At 43.2% G+C, this 21,565-nt stretch overlaps 1 protein-coding gene across 1 annotated transcript in view; it reads right to left on the bottom strand.

Moving 5' to 3' along the window:
- Nucleotides 1–21,565, bottom strand: part of SHISA6 (shisa family member 6) — a gene marked incomplete at its 5' end in the record, with an annotated part of 239,103 nt that overhangs the window by 10,069 nt on the left and 207,469 nt on the right. The window contains 2 exons of the mRNA XM_035342714.1: nucleotides 3,902–4,054; nucleotides 14,652–14,714. Coding sequence (XP_035198605.1) covers nucleotides 3,902–4,054; nucleotides 14,652–14,714 — 216 coding nt within the window. The remainder of the gene's footprint in view (nucleotides 1–3,901; nucleotides 4,055–14,651; nucleotides 14,715–21,565) is intronic.

Below are 21,565 nucleotides of genomic sequence, written 5' to 3' on the forward strand. Positions count from 1 at the left end.
TTTTTCTTTTTCTTTTTCTTTTTCTTTTTCTTTTTCTTTTTCTTTTTTTTTTCTTTTTCTTTTTTCTAATCCAGTATTATATTATTATATTTATGGGGCTTTACTCAAGTTTTTCAAAGGCTTGGAAGTGGAATATTACTGGAAATTACATTTTCTAGACCTTTTTTTTTTTTTTTTTTTTTTTTTTTTTTTTCTTTTTTTCCCTTTTTTTTTTTTTTTGGAAAATTTTTAGGGGTGGTGAAAAAAAAATTAAAAAATGGTTTTTTGTTTGATTTTTTTTTGGTTGGGTTTAGGAAAAACTGCCTTCCCAAAGAGTTTTTTTTTTTTTTTTTTTTTTTTTTTTCTTATCCAGAGGGAATGCCCCAAATGAGTGTTCTTCCTCATATGTCTCACCTCAATATGTCTAAAATGAGTGAGACAAACCCATCGCAGTAAGGCAGAGCAGAGCTCCTCCAGCACTAATTAGGGAGATGAGGTACATTGGTGGAGTTCTGGGAAGAGAGTATAGAAAAGCCAAGGATGGTTTTTATTCTCTTGGCTGTAAGTTAGCATGACTAAAACACGTGCATGTCTGTCTGTAAGCCAGGTCATCAGAGCAATTTTTTTGCTTTTCTCAAAGGTAATTTCTCTGCTTTTCTTTCTTAGCAATTCCAGTGTATTCCCCCTTCAAACTTGTCTCTCCTGTCTCTGCTTTAACAGTTTCAAGCTGCCTAGTCATTTGTGATGATTCTTCAGCCGATACCAAGTCGTTTAATATGCCTGAAAATATCAGCTTCCATTCTGAGTGACCTTTCTCACTTGCCTGGAAGCAGCGTTTCCCTGGGGTGCTGGGTAGGGCAGAATTAACATGGAAGCTCTTGCTCAGCTGCATGTTCCCACACCCCACCCACCGCTGCACAAGCCCAGCTTCCTCGGCACAAGCCCAGCAGGGTGAGGGCAAAGCTGACACAGAGCATCCCATGGAGGGGCCCCAAGCCTGGCTCCACTGGTAGCCCCCCCTGCAGGATTTATGCTGCAGGATAAAACAGGGTGAGGTAGATCTGACCACAGCCTCGCTGAGCTCTGGCTCCTCATCTCTAGCAAGGAGACAGTAAATAAGTCTTTGTTCCTGGAGACTCCTTGATTCTTTGGTTCAGACGTTCTTGGGCAGAAACTGTCTTTCACTACTTGCCTCTGCTAACTGTGGGAAAACAAGTGACCTTCAGCTGTCTAGAAAGCCTGAAGAAATCCAGGCAATTAGCTGAAACACAGATTTTAAGAGTATCTAATGCATTTTGTTTGACTCAAATAAAAATATTATATTTGCTATTGAATTTTTCAGAACAATTCTTTTTTTTTTTTTTTTTTTTTTTTCCAAATGTGGAAGGCAGTTCACTAGAAACAAATTATTTTAAATATGAAAAATTCAAATGCATTAATTCATTTGCAAAGCCCAGACTTTTTTGCTGTTGTTGTTGTTCCCACAGACTTTCTGTTGTCTTTAGCTTCTACTTATGCACTAAGAAAATGATGTTGCTGTCATTTTGCAAGAGAAAATCTGGCTTCTTATTTTCCTTTGGCTCTGGAGAAGACCAGATATAAGAACATGATTCAGTTATCCTGGAGGTGCTGAGTCTATGAAAGCCCAGGGGGAGCATGGAGTGCTTAGCACTTTCAGAGCTGGAAGTTTTTATTTAGTTACCTAACCATATAGTGTGAGGCTGTTGGTTTAGCATTTGTCAGGCTCTTTGCAAGGGGATGGACTGGTCTAGACCTGACAGTGATAGGAAAATGACTGCTCTTTCTCTTGTATTATGCAGGGATTTCCTTCTAGGGCTGATGCTGCTGGTAAAGGGGTGAATGAACCCCACCTATCTTCCATAACCAATGGCTAGAGATGAACTCTCATATTCTTAGGTTCGTGTTGACTGCCAGGTGTCCCCTGAATGGGGACAGGGATGTAACTGCCCAGAGGGTCAGGAATGCCTCAGGAGAGGAAGGCTGACTCTGCTCAGCACATTCTTGAAGGCATTTGAACTTGGTACCTTAACGCAAGTTTGTTTTAATCTTTTTATACAAATATCCAGCAAACAGTTCTGGAGGACAATACATATTCCCTTCTTCTGTGACACACTGAGGGGCAGGTTGGACATGGAGGGACCTATCATTTCTTCAACTGCAAAGCAAAATTTTCCAGACTCCATGGGCCAAACATTTAGCAAAGTAATGACCAGTGCACGGGTAGCATTGCTTGGTTTGAGTGAATTTATATCAGCATGAGTCAGGTAAGCATGGTAGGAGTGGGTAGAGAGTAATGTTCAAATCTGATATACATTTCCAGATGTTGGCTGTGAAAGGTGTAGGAGTTTCAGTTAGCATGCATTTGTTGTTTTTTAATATTTCAGTGAGCTACATCAATATCCTTTACTCAAGGAGCTTTCAATGACTTTCAATCTATGCACAACACGTAACACAACAGATGAATCACAGGCTGGAAGAGGCCCTGATCATCCCCTTCATAACAACAGTGATTGGTGCAGTTCCTGGTGGGCGCTTCCCTAACTTCTTCCCAATATGTCAAGAGCTCTTCCAGCCTCTGAACTGGAAGTATTTATTCCAGGTAATCCGAAGCATTGCAAATCAATTGCAAATAAAAGAACATTTGGGGGCTTTTCAAGGGATATATTTTTATGCAATTTAATCTGAGAAATTAAAATCAGTCATCACCTCAAATTAGCAACATTTAAAGGCAGTAATGTTTCAATGTCATGATTTCAATGTCATGATTTCAGGAGTTTCCCATATCATCAAAACTGTAATATCATCAAAACTGTGCAAGAACATGGACAGCTCATCTCAGGGAAGCAGGGAGAGGAAAATATTTATGGTTGGGAGAGAGAGCTCCAAATGTTATGTTACGGACAGTCCAAGGGTTTCTCAGCTGCTTAATTTTGTGTGTCTCTGTTATCTGGCTGAACTGGGAATGCAAATTTTATACAGACTAAGGAAGTAAGATTTACTCATCATCCCCACCTACCTTCAGTGAAACTATTGTAAGTATAGACACCTAAGTTATTTTTCTAAATTAAGCTGTATGAATACCTGGCTGCACCCAAAAATATCCTTGGAAACATAATAAAAACGTGATGTCTCAGTCTGGAGAGAGGGTTTTTCATCACAAAATATCACTTATTTCAAAATCCCACCAAACTGAAGAGAATTCCATGATTTTCTGAAGAGATTTACCATCAGCAACAGTGTTGTGCTGAAGCATTACAGAAAAGTTGTCAGAACAATGCAATACGTAAAACAGCAAGAAGTAACAGATACTAACTGGTGTGAACAGGGCAGAGAGCAACACGCCAAGGCATCAGAAATGCACCATCGACCAGTGGACGGCGCAGGTCAGGACCGGCTCCGGACACACACACCATGACACGTGGTGGCTTTCAGCACTGCTCAGGACAGGCAGAGGTGCTCCTACTGAAATGGATGTTCCCAGCCATTTCAGCAGCTTTTCTTTGGCCTGGGTTTGTCACCTGGTTCCAGCTGCTCATGCAGACGGTGAGCACCGAGGTGAGCTCGGCTGGTGGAGGCAGCCAGCCTGGCTCATCTTGGCTCCGCCACAAAGAAAAAGGATTCTCAGATGACTCCACCAGGAGCAGATATGAGGTGGAGGGGTGGAAGGGCATTGCTGTGAGGAGGTCAGTAAGCAAATAACCACGTGTGCTCTCATGGTAATGAAGGGACATTTTCTCTCTGCTCTTCCTTGATGGGAAGTGACAGTCGGGAGAATCATTACCAGAGATGCCAACTTGGGCAGTGCAACAACAGAGGGAAGAAGATTGTTGTCTTAAAGTTGTGCCCACCGCGGTGTATGAGCAAATGAGATACAAGGGAAATGAAATGAGCTGGCACCTACTTAGTCTCTTCAGAGAAGAATATTTACTTGGGTTTGTCTTGACGGCAGACTCGTAGGATGGTGGGAGGTGAGACAGGTTCTGGAAGGACCGGGAGAAGGACAGATCATAAGGTTCAGTGGCAGAAGTAAGGATGTTGTTCATCCGTGGCTTGTCTGAAAAAAAAAAAAAAAAAAAAAAAAAAAAAGAGAGAGAGAGAGAGAGAAAGACACGTCCACAGCATGCACCAAAACAAGATGAGAGGTGAGCCATCCCCACAGATCTGGCTAGGGAGGAGAGCTATATCTGAGCCAGCCTCAGCAACATGCTCTTGGGCATAATTCAGCTTGGTACTTGCAGATTGGTATAAAATCAGTCCTGTGGCTTTATTTCCTTTTCCACAGCAATTATGGAGAGCAGCAAACAGCTGTCTTGAAAGCCCCCAGACAGACAGAGCAGCCCTCCTCCCAGGGGCTGGTGGACAGTGGGTCATGTATCCCGCAGGGCTGCACCACAATGTGGTGAGACCAACCCCAGCACATCCTGTACAAGTTCAGACACCATCACCTACCTTCACCCCAGCAACATATGCGTTCCTCATAGCCACAGAAATGTGTCTGTGGGTTCATTTTAACTGGGGCTGATAATCAAGTTGCTCTCTCATCATGCCAGATTTCTGGCCTGTGCTCTGAACCTGGAAGCTCCTGTACAAAGCCCAGTCCGCAGCCCCAGAGATCTGTTGGGCCCTAGGGATGGCCACGATCCTCTGCATGTGGGAGGCATGAAGCGGAGCTGAGCACATCTAGGTCAGTCACAAGACGAGGCCAGGCCTGGAGAGGTTCCTCAGGTGGGGAAGCAGGGTTGGAGGACGCCCTCCTCTACTTTTTTCCACTTTGTTGGTCACTGAGGGAGTCCCCGGCTCATGTCAAAACATCCTCTGTCAGGATGCTAACGCCAAGGTACTGCCAATAAAGATTAGCACTGAACAACAGCGTTAAAAGTGAAGTCCAGGCAATCTGCAGAGTTTGCCTTGTAACTGAAATCACATCGCTTTGCTGCAAGCTGGCCTGTTGAGGTAAAGCATTTATAACTCCCAGGTGTTCAAATATTAAAGCAGGCAGAGATAAGAGTATTGAAAATAGCAAGAGCTGCAATTGTTGGGAGCAAAGCTAGAGGAGGCTACAGGGTCGTGGAAAGGGGCTCTGTGTGGGCTTGTAGCAGTGATGGGGTTGCACTAGCTGGGTGAAAAGACCACACTTGGCCACTCCAAGTGTGCTGTGATGATATAAATCAGAGGACAAAATGTTCTGATGCAGCTGAGGAGCAGCAGAATGCCTAAGGCTTGGTTTCACACCTGTCTGCCACTCTCCAAAAGGGTGCTCATGAAGAGCAATGCAACATGTGCTCAGTACTCACTCATGTGCCTGAAGACCCACTGTCTCCCCTGATCTATGGACTGGTGGGAATTAAAGCACAGCTTCTGCCCCAAATTCAACTGTTTGCCACAATGATGATGATGATGATGATGATGATTATTCAGGAGTTGTATCATCTCCTCCCCTGCTGCCTGGGTCCTGCCTGGAGCCTTGTTTGAGTTAGAGAGCAGGACTATGCTCTTGGAATAGTTATTACCTGGTAAATAGAACATAACCCCAACTGAGCATATAGCTAATGTGTCATCTCTCTGAGAGCATTATTTTTCTGCTGATGACTTCAATGCACATCTCGCAGACTGACTGCAGGATTAGGAAATGCATCATATTCATCAGGGAGGGGGAAACAATTGATTAGATATTATCCAGCAAACAGAGACTGTATCAACATGGAAAATATATTCCCACTCCTATTAGTGCTTGTGTGGCAAGGACCCTGGGGTAACATCTCTGCAATTTTTACAGGCAGAACCTGCATATAATCTCCATTTTGCATGGAGGTTTCGGCAAGATGAAATAAGCCCAGTCATATGTATGGAGCTTGTGTTCAGTGCCAAAGCAGGAGCATTAATTGACTGCTTGCATGAGGTGTGTGAAATTAACTGCCACACATTTATCTGATGGGCTTGTGCAGAATCACAGCATCTTCTTACTGCTTTTTCCATCCAGTCAGTCAGGAACAGACCATTATGATTTTGGCAAATTAGAAGTCACCTTGAAATCCGCTACTTATCATTCAGTAAAATAAGGGATAAACTGAAATGACCAAAGATAACTTCAGTTGTCTTTTGCATAATGTAGTTTGAAGGAAAAATCAGAGGCCTGAGAAGCTCTAGTAAGGAGAAACATCTTGTGCATTTAAATTCTGGGACCAGATCAGCAGAAGTTTCTTAGTAGTTCATCACTCCTGCAATGTATTTGAGTCACAATTTTCTCTGGTCTCTCTTTTTCATTTGTGGTGCTTATTGGCTCCTATAGAAGGTGCAAGACATAGTTAATTAACAAGATGCAAATAGGAAGATCTCCCCATTTCCTGCAAGACGGATGAGGTGGCACGCTGCTCTGTTCCCCATCATTCTCACTCATTCCAGTTCAGTTCTATGTTCTGGGCAATGGGAGATGCCCACTGGAAGATGGACAATGTGCTATGGTTACTGGATTTACCTTTGAAAGTCAGTATTAGACCACATTTACCTCACCTCCATCCTGCAGCCACATCCCAGTTCATGTCTGGGCAAATTTGCAAAGCTATTTGCAGAGGAACATGGATGAAATGAAGCTCACCCAGTGCATAGTGCACTACAGAGATGGGAACATCACCCAGCAACCTCATTTCTACTGGTTTCAAGATTCTCTTTTGCTACAGCATTGAAGCAACCACACCTTTTTACAGCCAATGCAACATCTTAAAATTCAGAAAGTGTCTCTCTGATTAATTCAGCAGGAGAGGGCTCAACCATGCAGAATTTCATCTTCTGCTGATCATCAGCAGTTTCACAGTGCTGCTGCCGGAGTGCTGCTTTGCTCCAGCCACAGGCAGGGCTGGTGACATGGGATAGCACTGCCAAACACACGAGGTTGCATAACATCAGCACGGTAAGCTCAGGAAGGGAACAGGAATATTTGAGGACAAAGACTTGGCCTTTGCAGCTCTAATCTTTCTTCTTGGGGTCCTACCAAGCAAGAACAGTACATTTCTTCCGCTTCATGGACCAGAACTGTTGAGCCAGTCCAAACCCTGTTGTACTTCCATGAAAACCAATGGACTCATGGGCCAGGCTCAGAAAGGCTCCCCTGTACCGCTTGGACCAGGGTCTTAGAGGAAGACTCGAGAAGGCGCCACCCTGCAGATGGGGGTGGTGACAGTGCAGAGAGCTCTGCTCCTGAGGAACCAGGAGCACTGCGGCACTGCGGGATTGCCAGAGGAGCACCTCTCCTGCAGTGGCCTTTCCAAGGGCTGGCATGTCACCTGCATGGATTTTAGGGGGCTGCAGCACTTCCCTCCATGCACTGGGGATGGCAATTGCAGCTGGCCTCTAAGTGGGCATTATGGATTCATGCTTCTGCTTTATCCATACACCCCATTGCTTTATAATCTATGAAGGAAAGAAAATTGCTCTCATTTGAGGGAGAGACTCATTGTACTTTCATCACTTTGCAAACTCTGTGAAAGCAAAGGGCTGAGAAGCAGTCTCAGGATTTTTAAAGCTTGTGTGGTGGAGACCAGACCTGAAGTCTGTGAAGTGTCTTGCTCTGTCCTTGTTCTTTGTAGGCAGTTTCTTTCAAAGTTTGTTTACATGAGGAACAGAAACTTTCATGTATGAGGACAGAAGCAGATGATAACCAAGACAAAAAAAAAAAAAAAGTGAATTTATGGCAAAGTTTTAAACAAAGCTCAAGTGGCAAAAAGGATGTGCTCCATATTTGCATATGAGTCTGCACATATGTTGTGTGAATTTTGCAAGACATTTCAACAGATGCCTTTTAAAACATTCACCCAGAGAAAGCAAACAATGTCACCTAGGAGAAGCTGATACAACCAAGCCTTCTGCTGCTCAGCTTCAGCTCATCATAGCTTCAGTCCTCTGTCAAAGCACACACTGCTCCCCCAGCACTGCCTTCTGCTCAGCCATTTGAAGGCTCAGACACAAAGTCTTCTCTGATTCGGATGCAAGCTCTTACAAAGGGACACATTCCTCAAGAAAATCTGGTAGTTGCTGATGACGTTTGGTAGCCTCCTGTGCCAAGACTTAGCACCGCCTGAGCCGTCCTGGGAATGACACACTGCTATAGCAGGCACAGAGCTGATGTTCACACACTGGAATTAAAATTTACAACTTGTATCTTCAGCTTTTTTGGAGGGAGCTATCTGTGTTTTCACACTTCTTTTTTTTTTTTGTGTTATAAATACTGTTATTAATAGTCTTTTGCATGTCTCACAAAGAATCTCAGAGATGTTTATACATTTTCAGCTCAGATCCTCTGTGGTGTAAAGCAGCAGCTCTCCAGTGAATAGCTGTCCTTGTTTATAGGAGTTGGAGATATAGGGTTTAAAATTCAGTTAGTGGAAAATAAAACACATTTGCATATCAGGATGACTTTTGGATTAGGTCTTTCGGGGCTGAGTATAGAACAGCAGTCTGAAGGGTTAAGAAGCAAAGAGGGTGAGCTATACCAGCACACTGCAAGATGCCCTTACATGTTATGACGTATGCACATGATTTAATAATATACCTGAATTATATCACCCAGGGACTATTGACATGATGCTTCTGAGCACACTGTGCTTAACAGGGCATAGCATAGTTACACAGCACAACCCAGGGTGACAGGAATAATGTTGCCAACTAAAACAAAAGGGAAAACTTCAGAAAGTACTATTGCACTTAGCAATCACAGCAAAAGACACTTTCACTTCTCCCTAGGCTGGTTGTCTTTTTACAGGGATGCAGAAAACAACTCATGGCTCTGGCATGAGAGCAGCCAGCACATAGAAGGGTTCACAGCTGGGACCAGGACTCTTTCCTGCCAAATTTGAGAGTGCAGTTGGAAAACATAAGCCTGTTAACTCCTTCCACCTCTGCAAGTGCTTCCTGCTCAAAGCTTGCATCTGCAGAGAGGGAAAGCAGACTCAAAGAGGCAATTGCATCAGGTGTGATCCTGGCAGCAGTCTAGAAAAGTCATTAAGTTGGTATTAGCTCCAGCCACTGAAAGACACAAATCATCCACCCTGGGTGGCTTAGCTGGGTTCTCTCCTTTCAGCCCTTTGGTACTAGGGAGAGGAACAAGCCCCCCGTGGGCTGGGGGTGATGCAGGCAGCCCCACAACCTTCTGGCTGCATCACTGGGAGCTCCACAGTGACAGCACAAGCAACATGTCCACAACCCCAGAGAAACAAGTACACCCCTTGTGCTGAGGCTGGCTCTGCACTGAAGGACAGTACCAGCAAATTTCCAGGTCAAGGCAGGTGAATGGTGATCCTGATTCACCAAACCATTGGCTGCAGTTTGCCTCATGAGAGTGTAACTGGAACTGTACTGCACCACACCAATCTCTGTGTACTTTGCAAAGTTTGTGCACGAGGTGGTTGAATCACTGACTGCCACTGGTATCTCCATCATTAAAGCCCTGCTGCTTTGCAGAAAGTGCAGTGAACGTAACGTGTGTACTTGTTCCGTAGGTTATATACTGAAGATCCGATTATCTTTAATTTCCTCACATGTATTTCTACTGGGGATAAATCTAATTTAAACAGTCCTTAATTGTTATGATTTTGTAAACAGTGTCTTAAACACAATAGACATAGAACTCTCAACAAATTGCTGGAGGAGATGTGACAGTATAGGGAACCATGTTCATATCCTCTGGGATTGTCCCAAATCAAAGCTTCTGGTCTGATGTTAGAAAATTGATGCAAGAATTATTATAGCAATATATCCCCCAAAGTCCTGTTACTGTGTGGGAAGGAAGATGTACTGAGTGTTTGAAATGAAGAAAAGGGAAAAAAAAAAAAAAAAAAAAGAAGGAAGGAAGGAAGGAAGGAAGGAAGGGTTATAAATGAGAGGCACATATACATGCATGGGTACATAGGAGTTTGTTTAAAGTTCACATGAGTACTGCTATAGAATTGAATTCACTCCTGTCAGAGTAAACCCAGACATTATCTGTGGAAAAACACTTGACCAAATAAAAAACTCAAAGTGAAGCCATTTGTTGCTTATGGTTTTTGCTTTTACCAAGTATTTTTTGAGATGATTATCAGATGAACTGACATAAAAATTATGATGTGAACTTCCTACTAACTATATTATTTAGCATTTTCCTTGTTATTTATATAGACATAAAAATGTTTATGCAAGGCTTTGGTGGTTTAGTCTAATTAAATATGCACTAAATATAATGAGGTTAAACTTAAGTAGCAGTAAAAAATAAAGTAACAAGCTTTACAGAATCTGAACCCAGGCAGTTTTGTCATAGTTAATGCTACGCTGTTTCAGTTCTGTACACCTATCTTATGTTTTTCATATTTTAAGTTTTTTATAAGGGAATATTTTGTATGTGCTTATTTTGTATAAAGACTAAGTAGATAAACAAGATAAATTAACGTATCAAAAGGTATACCTGTATTTCACATGCAATATTTTGTTGCACATAGAAATGAGTACTTGAGCACTCACATTCACCTTTTGTATACAAGATGCCCACTATTCCAAAAGCAGGTGTGGAATTCTTTATTTGGAGGTAAAATATGCAGCTGATGTCTAGAGCTGAAGTTTAGAGCTAAGGGAACCAACATTAAATTTCTGATTTCAGTGGAACTGTGGCCTGAAGGTTACTGAAAGCAGAATTTAGACTGAGGTTGCTAAAGGCCCATAGAAATTTCTGTAATGGGACGTTCAGTGCCCCAGGAATGAACTAGGTACATGAACAGACCCACATCAGAAAGAAAGTCAACAGCCTTCTTTCAGAGGTGAGATGCTGAAAGTCACACGGGGGAGCTCAGAGCCCTCAGCAACAGCAGAAATGAAATCCTGGCCACGAGCTGACAGGCCCACTGGCCTCTGGTTATTCATCATGGTCTTCACTGGAAAGTGTCTTCCCCAACATTCCATGTTCTACAGGACAGCACAAACCTCTCTGAAAACACATTTTGATGGCCAGGCAGCAGGAAAAGGGAGACTTTCCCCTCACCCTGCATTGGCTGTGCTGCAAACAGCACTAAGTTAATTAAATGATAGCAGCCTGACAGAACAGATTATACACGATCCCCTTATTAATTAGTGGTTATTCCTTCCTGCATCAGAAGAACTTGGTATAATCACATCATGATCTCATGGCTGCACGACCCACTGCAATGGGCGTACCCTTGCACTGAGAAGCTGTGTGCCACAACCCCAAGCCAGGTTAAAACTGAGAACCTTGGTGTTTTACCTCTGGGAACTTGCTGTTGAATGTGAACAGCTCACATAACTCATGCCAAGTTTGCTTTTTTTGTTGTTTTTTCTTTCCTTTTTTTTTTTTTTTTTTTTTTTCCCTTTGTCCTTGTGGGCATGGATTTATTTTATTTTATTTCAGTTTGTTTATTTGCAGGAAAAAAACTGCTGTAGTAATATAAGGGAGTGTTTACATATGGTGCTGATAAGCTTTGCATGCATTCAGAGATGGCTTGTCACAGTGACATCTGCAGGCAGCAGGACATGGGCCACCAGGAAATATCAGCCCATGGAAACTGGTGTTTGCCATCCACCAACTGTCTCAGCTGAACAAAGATTGAGTTGCAGACAGAGAAAGGTGCAGAAAGCTGTTTCCAAAACACTGTTACACTGTTTGGTGGAACAGATGCTCCACTGGAACAGCACATCTGGATCATTCCTCTCTGCTTACATCCTGTTATCATTCCCAAGACCACTGGGGAAGCCAATGGTCTGGTGCCATTTGCTCTACATCTACAAAAGGCTAGCTGGTACAGTGTGGGGAAAGGAGAGCTCAGGGGGCTTGGCTTTCAACCCTTCTAGACGAGGAGGTCCCTTGCAGAGCCCTGGGCCCCATGTCTATCGCATGTGGAGAGCCTCCTCTGATTAATGCCAGGGTTATAGGACTTTGGAGAGGCATTGTAATGGGAATAATGGGAGAAAGTAAGGAACCACAGAATTGCTGGTATGGTGGGGATGGGCGCACCAGCCCACAGGATCTGAGTTTTCTTCCTGATAGGTATTCCAGTTTGCAACAACTCACTCTCCCCATCATATATACCAGGCCAAGTGCATCCCTTGGGTGGGGGGGGGGGGGGGGGGGCGGGGGGAGTGGGGATTATCTGGCTGCTCACGCTGAAGTGTTATTCTGTGTTAACAGTGTTGTTTGTTTAGAGACATGTCACCTACATCTGCTGCCTTGCTTGCTTGCTGCTGGCAGCATGAGAACATTTCTCTGCTTGTTTTACTTCAGTTGAGAATGAACTTGGGCCACTTGCGATGCAGGACATGTCTTGAGCCTGACACTGGCTTCTTTCCCTTCTTCTGCTCCTTGCAGAAGGTGTCACAGTGTGGTGGGTATGAGAGGTTAAGGGACAGAGCTCACAAACACAGTGCTGAGAAAGACAGTTCATGTCCACCTACAAATCTGCATAATCACACAGAAAATATATGCCATGTCCTACCCTGGAAGAGAATTAAATTAAATCTTTGGCTTTGCTGAACTATCTCAGAATTTCAGCAATAAATTATGAACAATGAATTCTCCCTTTTGATTGTTTATCTGAGAGGTCCAAATAACTCTTTAAAGACAGCAAGCAATGGCTCAAGCAACAGCACACACCTGTATCATAAATGAAAGTGTCCATGACTGTATGGATAACTTAGGAACCAAATATGACTCTGAATCATACAGTTATTTGTAGTCAGGTCATTCAGATTGCTTTGTATGACCAAACTGTTTAAAACCATAGAACCATTGAATGGTATGGGTTGGAAGGGACCTTAAAGATCACACAGATCCAACCCCCTGCCATGGGCAGGGATGCCACCCACTAGATCATGTTGCCCAGGGTCTTGTCCAACCTGGCCTTGTACACTTTCAGGAATGGGGCATCCACAGCCTCTCTGGGCAACCTGTTCCAGTGCCTCATCACTGTCTGAGTGAAGAATTTCTTCCTAACCTCTAATCTCCCGTTGTTTAGTTTAAAACTAACAATTTTTAGGGCACAGTAGTCGAGGGAAAAAAAAAAAAAAAAGTTTCTAATCCAAGATCATGAACACTTCTGCTTTGGTTTTGTCTCTCAAGTAGATAAAAAAGAAAAGCATCTGTCAGGCTCAGAGGGAAGTTTAACTGTTCTAGCACATTGTTACTTTGAATTATTGAATGCAACAGGGATCTGCTGGGGGAGCTATGTTAAAACCTCTGCACACAGACCACAGACACAGGTAAACTGGGCTTATCTGTGTCTTTTGGGGCAGCTCTGGGATCCCAGGCCATTGTGGATGTGAAGAACAGGTGGCAGCATACAGAAAGAAGACAATATAATTCCAATCCTATTACTTTTCTCATGAAAGTAGTAAATATTAAAAGAAAAAAAAAAGGAAAAAGAAAAAAGAGAGAAAGATATTTAAAAAGGTAGTTTGAGAGTTTTTGAGGCCTTCAAATCATGTTCAATAAATATTTCTACGTTACTGCAAGATCTAAAGCTAATGTTTCCCGTGTTCTTTGGGAGATGGGAAGAAAAAAATAATTAGTCTTACAACTGAAAGTAACATGCAGACCCACCAGCAGCAAGACCCACCCAGTAGGAAGGGGAAACACCAAAGCTTTGAGGAGACTTTTTTAAGGCTCCCACCCTTTTTAACACCAGTGAGGAAGTTCCTATTCAAGCACACATAACTTTCACAATAAATCAGTTCCCTAATATTTGCCAAGATGAAGTTACAGAGTTAAAAACAAATGCCAGAACACAAAGAGTAACAAATACAGCAATTCAGAGCTACAGATAGAGAGAACCAATACATATTAGGATGAGATCTACTCATCATTTACTTGTTCCTCAGCAGAGAGGAGGTTCCAGCTGCGAGTGCTGGAGGAATATCTCACATTCACAGGGTGAAGGGTGCAGGGAAAAACATGGAGGAGACCGAGACAAGGCTCCAGGCGAAGGGAAGAAAGCACAGAGGGCTGGGGTACACTCAGAAGTCATACTGACTGCACAGCGGCAGGGAGAACCAGCAACTGGTTTGGGTTTGGATGGAGCCAGGAAGAGGCAGATGGTGTGACTGGGTGGTCTGTGATTGCTGCGATGCTGGGAGGGACATGCTGCCCACACCTGTCTGCTAATCTTGAGCCAAGGCAATCAAAGCAAGGAGGGAGCTAAGATAGAGCTAACCCAAATTCTGGCCACATATTATGACACCAAAATCATGCCAGCTTAAGTGCCCTTACCCCATATTCATTGTCCTTCTAACCTATCTTAAAAAAAAATATAAAAAAAATGCACAAGCAGCACTATGAGTTGAGGGGCTTGGCTGACAAGACGGACTTTTCTTTGGTTGTCATTTTACTGTTTTGGATGGTTAAATCTCACAGAACTTTGCTGATGTGATAGTGAGAAAGGAACAACCAGACAAGGGGAACCACAAAGTTGATAGGTAAAGCTGTAAAAGATTGGGCCATATTTAATTGTGTGCACTAATGTAAAATATGGTCCTATGTTTAATGTTAATGGAATCCATCATTCATGCATCATTGCCATAGGAACCATTCCATTAACATTAAACATACTTTGATACCAGTAAATGTTACTGGCTGGCAGAGGAAAGTTACAACAAGTGTAATTTTGCTCTTTGTTTTCTCTTACCATGTGTAGGTGTCTGGGTGGCACTGTTTAGTATCAGGTGATTATAATTTTGTTCTTGGTCATCTGAAATTCACAGAAAAAAAAAAAAAGAAAAAAAAAAGATCCCTTTAAGAAACAGCTTAGCAAACCCGCTGATCTACAGATGATAATTACAGCTCACAGTATTCACAGGAAATCTCAGCATGATTAAAGAAAGAAGAAAATGCTTAAGAAAGCAGAAGTTTCTGTTATGTAGTTCACTTAAAATTCCAGATGCAAGAAGAACATGATAATGGCAAACTGCTCCCCTTCTGCTGAGCCTGCAAATTAGAGTTGTCTGTAAAGGTAAGAAACATGCCCAGCCAGGAACAAACTATCACCAGTGGTGCCTTCCTGGGAGCTGCTGGAACCTCACAGCCCCAGCTCAACTGCTCCTTCTCCATCTCACATGGAGCTTTCCAGGACATTACCCCCAGCTACACAGGTAACAGACTCTCTCACTGAGACCACAACCTTACACAACAGTGATGTCACATTGAGTCTAGGGAAGGATCAAGCAAGTAGCTTCATAAATGCAGGAAGAAGAGTTCAACAGCTGCAGCTGGGCTGCAGCTCTCTCTCCCCTGAGAGCTGAGACTACCACAAGACATGGTGGATTCATATTAAATGCACAATGCCAAAAAGTAGGAGGGGAGCGGTAGAAGGCAGCTTGACTACTACCTTTGTGATTAGTAACTGTCCTCTGGGTTGGAAAACTTTCTTCTCTCTGTCTCACTGTAACAAAAAACATCAGACAACTGACTGCTGATTGACTTCTGTCATCTTTAGTTTCCAGGAAAACATTCAATAAGGAATTAACTGTCTTTGTCCAGTACTTTTTTGTTTGGTATGGGGATTGTATTAAAGTAGGGGGAGAAGATTTTAAGGATTTTACATCTCATGCCTAATGTCTAATCTTCTATTCTTAAGAACATCTCATGGATATTTCACTTCATCCCCAGGAGACCTGTTTCATAATAACTTTCTTACTGCTTTTTTTAGATTACTTTTTTATTTTATTTTATTTTATTTTATTTTTTTTTAACTGCTTTTTCCTGTTTACCAGGAACATGGAGAAAATCCCTGTTCTTTATGCAATAGTTTTTTATGGCAAAGTTGTTATTTTGTGTTCCCTTATCTTTATTCTTCAAGCTAAATGACATCATTTCCTGTATACTTCTATATAAAACTTGCTTTGCCTTTGATTGTTTTTATCCTAGTGTCCTGCATGCTTTACAGTTAAACTAGATCCTTCTCCAGCCTGGTACCCAGCCTGGGACATGTTTGTGGGAGGAGACCTTACTAGTACAAAGTGGAGTGTGTGGATTTTTCCAAGTGCTCTACTCTTGGTCACGCAAACTTGCATGATATTTTCCTTTTCCATATTGATGTAAAATTCCTGGTTCATATCAAGTTTATGATTCATTATGCTTTTCCTGCTTTTCAAAAGAACTGCAACTTGTCCATTTGTTCAACATATACAAAGTTTTTCAGTATTCATGTTTCAGTCCAATGCATAGCATTTTTCTCCATTTAATCAATTTATTTTCAGTCTATTTCTTGAATTTTTAAAGAGTATTTTAAATTCCAATCCCATCCTATAACAGACTTATGGTCATCTGAGCTTCATATCATCTGTAAATTTAATAAGCAAATTCCTTTTCCACCAGTAACAAAAAGACTGAATGTGGAAACACATCAGTTCATCATTCTACTGATATTTACTCACTTTTTATGGTTAGTCAGCCATTATGGCATCTACCCCATCGAGGTTCATTAGCACAATGTTTCTCAAATTAGTCTCATTACTTTCCCACAAACTACTGAAAACCTAGCTAAAATCATGGTCCCTCATACAAGCTATTTCACTGGATAAAAAAGCGCCATAAAAACAATAATAATTAAAAGAACAGCTTGACATGATTTGTCTGCTACTTTATCTCACTGGATATTCATCTCCTTGCACAACATGCTGAATGTCTGTGTACAGCCAGGATTAAAACCAGAGGTTATTTTATTTTATTTTTTTTTGGATGTCAACAGACCAGGCACCTTAACTTACTTAGCATCTCCATCTAGAAAATACTTATCAAATACACAGCCAATGAAGGTTAGAAAGCTTATTACCCTGGCTTCCAGTATGTTATGAGCAAACCTTGAAAGGAGGTCAGGTTCCCACAGGCATCTAAAGTGCCCTTCAGTAAGTGGCCAACAGTTCTCCTAAGATAGAATTTTCCTTTGGATCTTCCATTGTTGGTTACTTTTAGCAAGCAAAAATCCTGCAGTCATTACTTGTGATTTTGTTTCTGTTCCTCCATACTGTCTCATTTCAATTTAATGTGAAAAGAGGTCAGAAAATGAATGGTATAAATTTAACTCTTTGATATTTCTGGAATTCTTCTCAGTCTGGAGGGACTTTGAGAGGTTTGGGATCAGCAAGGACACTTGTCATCCAGTTTTCAGCAAGTACGGCACAGAATTCTGCTCACTACATTATGTTTTAATATTTTCTGGAGTTCAAACAGACGTTTTTATTAATACAATTTTAAAAGACTTTGCATGATGGTAAGTCTGACACATACTTAAAAGAAATAACTGCAGTATTTTTAGACTTTGCTACCAAAAACATTGTATACTTTAGTTCTCAATCATCTGTCTTCAACTCTTATTAGATCTTTCATACTTTTTGGCCAGAGTAAGAAAACTATTTATTATTAGAAAACTCCTCCAAAAGTAGATATTTCTAGATCATGAGACTTGTCAGTCAGCAACTTGATTATTCTCTTAGATAGTCTAAATATTTTGTGCTTCTGAAAAGCTTTAGAGATAAGGTCTGAGCCAGACTTCAACTATATTCAGTTCGTGACACTGTCAGGCACAAATGTGTTCTGGATATTGCCATTTGAGTGGTGTTTAGTCAATACAGCCAGCAGCTGGGTTGCTGAGACTGCCAGACACACAACTTTAGAGCAGTCTCCTCTATGCAGAATTTGTAGGGTCTTTGGTTGCAAAGGCAGCCATTCTGCTCAGTGTGCATCAGGGGTGTCTGTGCCCTGAGAGCAACTGCTTCTCTCTTACAGCTGTTTTTCTGTTCCTGAGTTCACAGAATCACAGAACTGCTGAGACTGGAGACACCTCTGGAGATCATCTGGTCCAACTGCCTAATCAAAGCAGGGTCAACTAGAGCAGCATTGGCCAGCATTTGGATTTTGAATATCTCTACTGATGGAAAGTACTTCCAGTGCTCCACCACCATCATCGTAAGAAAGTTTTTTTTTCTTAAATTTAATTGGAATTCTCCAGTTTGTGACTGTTGCCTCTTGTTCTATCAGTGTGCACCAGTGAAAGAGCTTGGCTGTTTTCTTTATTTGTCCCACCACGTATCAACTTCTTTTCTCCTGACTGAACAGTCTGAGCTCTCTTAGTCTCTTCCCATACAACAGATGCTCCAATTTCTTAAACATCTTTGTGGTTCTACTCTGAAGGCTCTCTGGAATATCTCTCTCTCCCTTGTGGTGGGGACCCCAACACTGGACCCAGCACTCCAGATGTGTCTCGCCAGTGCTGAGCAGAAGGGCAGGATCACCCACCTCGACTAGCTGTCAGTGCTTGTCCTAATGCCACCCAGGATGCTGGTGGCCTTCTTTGCCACAAGAGTGCATCATGGGATCATGTTCAACTTGTTATTCATTATGTATTTTATCAGTTATTTCATCCATCATGTATTACTTTATTTATAAATTATTAAATCTATTTTTGAAAGGTGCAAACTAGGTAATGAGTAATGAGTCTATTCTATTTTATGATGACCTGTCCTTGACATTTTCACCTCGTAACTTCACTGAGCATGAAAATTTCTACACAGCCATTTCTCTCCTTAAAAAGTGAGATATTTCCCCAGGAGGTCTCCATGCTTCCATGAGCTTTGTATAGCAGCCTGTGGTACCTATGCTAGTTCTTCTGGGTTTCAGCCAGGCATAGGGCTGCAGTTATGCAGCATAGTTAAGGACAACAAGGACTTCCAGCGTGGCTATGGCAAAGCTATTTTTCAAATCAAATTGCTAAAAACATCCAAAGATACCAACTGTTTGTCCTATTCTCTACTAATGATGCTCACACTAAAGGAATTGACAGATAAAAGACTACACAGAGATGATAGAATAGAATAGAATAGAATATCCTGAGTTGGAAGGGACCCTTAAGGATCATCAAGTCCAACTCTCGACACCGCACAGGTCTACCCAAAAGTTCAGACCATGTGCCTAAGTTCACAGTCCAATCTCTTCTTAAATTCAGACAGGCTCGGTGCAGTGACCACTTCCCTGGGGAGCCTGTTCCAGTGTGCAACCACCCTCTCTGTGAAGAACCCCCTCCTGACGTCCAGCCTAAATTTCCCCTGCCTCAGCTTAACCCCGTTCCCGCGGGTCCTGTCACTAGTGTTAATGGAGAAAAGGTCTCCTGCCTCTTGACAACCCCTTACGAGGAAGTTGTAGACTGCGATGAGGTCTCCCCTCAGCCTCCTCTTCTCCAGGCTGAACAGGACCAGTGACCTCAGCCGTTCCTCGTACGTCTTCCCCTCCAGGCCTTTCACCATCTTCGTAGCCCTCCTCTGGACACTCTCCAACAGTTTCATGTCCTTTTTATACTGTGGTGCCCAGAACTGCACACAGTACTCGAGGTGAGGCCGCACCAGCGCAGAGTAGAGCGGGACAATCACCTCCCTTGACCTACTAGCGATGCCATGCTTGATGCACCCCAGGACACGGTTGGCCCTCCTGGCTGCCAGGGCACACTGCTGGCTCATATTCAACTTGCTGTCTACCACGACCCCCAGATCCCTCTCTTCTAGGCTGCTCTCCAGCGTCTCATCGCCCAGTCTGTACATGCAGCCAGGGTTTCCCCGTCCCAGGTGCAGGACCCGGCACTTGCTCTTATTGAACTTCATGCGGTTGGTGATCGCCCAGCTCTCCAACCTGTCCAGATCCCTCTGCAAGGCCTTTACGCCCTCATTTGAGTCCACAACTCCTCCAAGTTTGGTGTCATCAGCAAACTTGCTCAAAATACCCTCTATTCCTACATCCAGATCATTTATAAAAATATTGAAAAGTACCGGCCCTAAAATGGAGCCTTGAGGGACCCCACTGGTGACCGCCCGCCAGCCTGACGCAGCTCCATTTACCATAACCCTTTGGGCCCTGCCCGTTAGCCAATTGCTCACCCATCGTATGATGTTTTTATTTAGCTGTATGGTGGACATTTTGTCCAGTAGGATCCTATGGGAAACCGTGTCAAAAGCCTTGCTGAAGTCCAAAAAAATCACATCAGCTGGTTTCCCTTGGTCCACCATACGGGTGATCTTATCATAAAAGGAAATCAGGTTAGTTAGGCAGGACCTACCCTTCACAAACCCATGCTGGCTGGGACCAATGACTGCTTTGTCCCCCAGGTGCGCCTCAATAAGTCCGAGAACCAACTTCTCCATGATTTTACCAGGCACTGACGTGAGACTGACAGGCCTGTAATTGCTAGGGTCTTCTTTCTGACCCTTCTTGAAAATTGGCACAACATTTGCCAGCTTCCAGTCTACTGGGACCTCTCCAAATTCCCAGGATCGTTGAAAAATAATTGATAGAGGTTCCGCGATGACATCCGCCAGCTCTTTCAGCACCCGGGGATGAATCCCATCCGGACCCATGGACTTGTAGGGATCCAGGTGGAGTAGCAAATCCCGCACACGTTCAGGGTCAGTTGGGAGTTTGTCATCCCCACCGTCCCGGTCCTCCAGCTCAGGGCACCCTGGGTCCCGAAGCCCATCATCGGCATTGAAGACAGAGGCAAAGAAGGCGTTAAGCGTCTCTGCTTTGCCTACGTCATCGTCTGTGAGGAGACCTTCCCTATCAAGGAGCGGCCCTATGTTTTCTTTAGTTCTCCTTTTTCCATTTACATATCTAAAAAAAACCTTTTTATTTTCTCTCACAGACACAGCCAGCTTCAACTCTAGCTGTGCTTTGGCCACTCGAACTTTCTCCCTACAAACACGAACAGCATCCCTGTATTCTTTCCATGACGCCTGGCCCTCCTTCCAGTAGCGAAACACTCTCTGTTTCCGCCTAATCTCCATTAGAATGTTCCTGGTCAGCCACGCCGGCTTCCTGCCCCGCCTGCCTGACTTGCGATATTTTGGAATTGCCTTATCTTGTGCTTCTAGGAGGCATCGCTTAAAGAGTGACCAGCACTGGTGGACATCGAGGCCTTCAAGAGCAGTTTCCCAGGGGACCTTACTGACTAGTTCCCTGAGCAGCCTGAAGTCCGCTTTCCCCATATCTAGGGATGAGGTTTTGGTGGCACTTTTCCTTCTGTCACCATAAATGTTGAACTCAACCACTTCATGGTCGCTATGACCGAGGCGGCCACCAATCACCACATCTCCCACCAGACCCTCTCTGTTTTCTAGCAACAGGTCTAGGAGGGCACCTTTCCTAGTTGGCTCCGTTAGCACCTGTACCAAGAAGTTATCATCTAGGTGCTTCATGATGGAGACATGCATGTGAAATGTGAGCATTTAAAACAGTAACTGGCAAAACTTTAGCACATTAACTGTTCAAGAAGGGAAACAACAGTTTTCTCTCTACTTGAGACACAGAGTACTCCAAAGCAGTGACTTGCTCTGTCAACCTCACTCCTGGGGCAAGGTATGTCTTCACTGAGGACAGCATATCAGCATGAGTAGGAACCATGGTCTTGTGACTCAGCTTTCTACTTCACCCTAATTCCCTTTCCTTCCCCTTTTCCTTCCCTTTTCCCTTCCCTTCCTTTCCCTTTTCCCTTCCCTTTTCCCTTCCCTTTTCCCTTCCATTCCCTTTTCCCTTCCCTTCCCTTTTCCCTTCCCTTCCCTT

Source organism: Oxyura jamaicensis, chromosome 18 (genome assembly GCF_011077185.1).
Source record: "Oxyura jamaicensis isolate SHBP4307 breed ruddy duck chromosome 18, BPBGC_Ojam_1.0, whole genome shotgun sequence".
In the NCBI taxonomy this organism is placed as follows: domain Eukaryota; kingdom Metazoa; phylum Chordata; class Aves; order Anseriformes; family Anatidae; genus Oxyura; species Oxyura jamaicensis.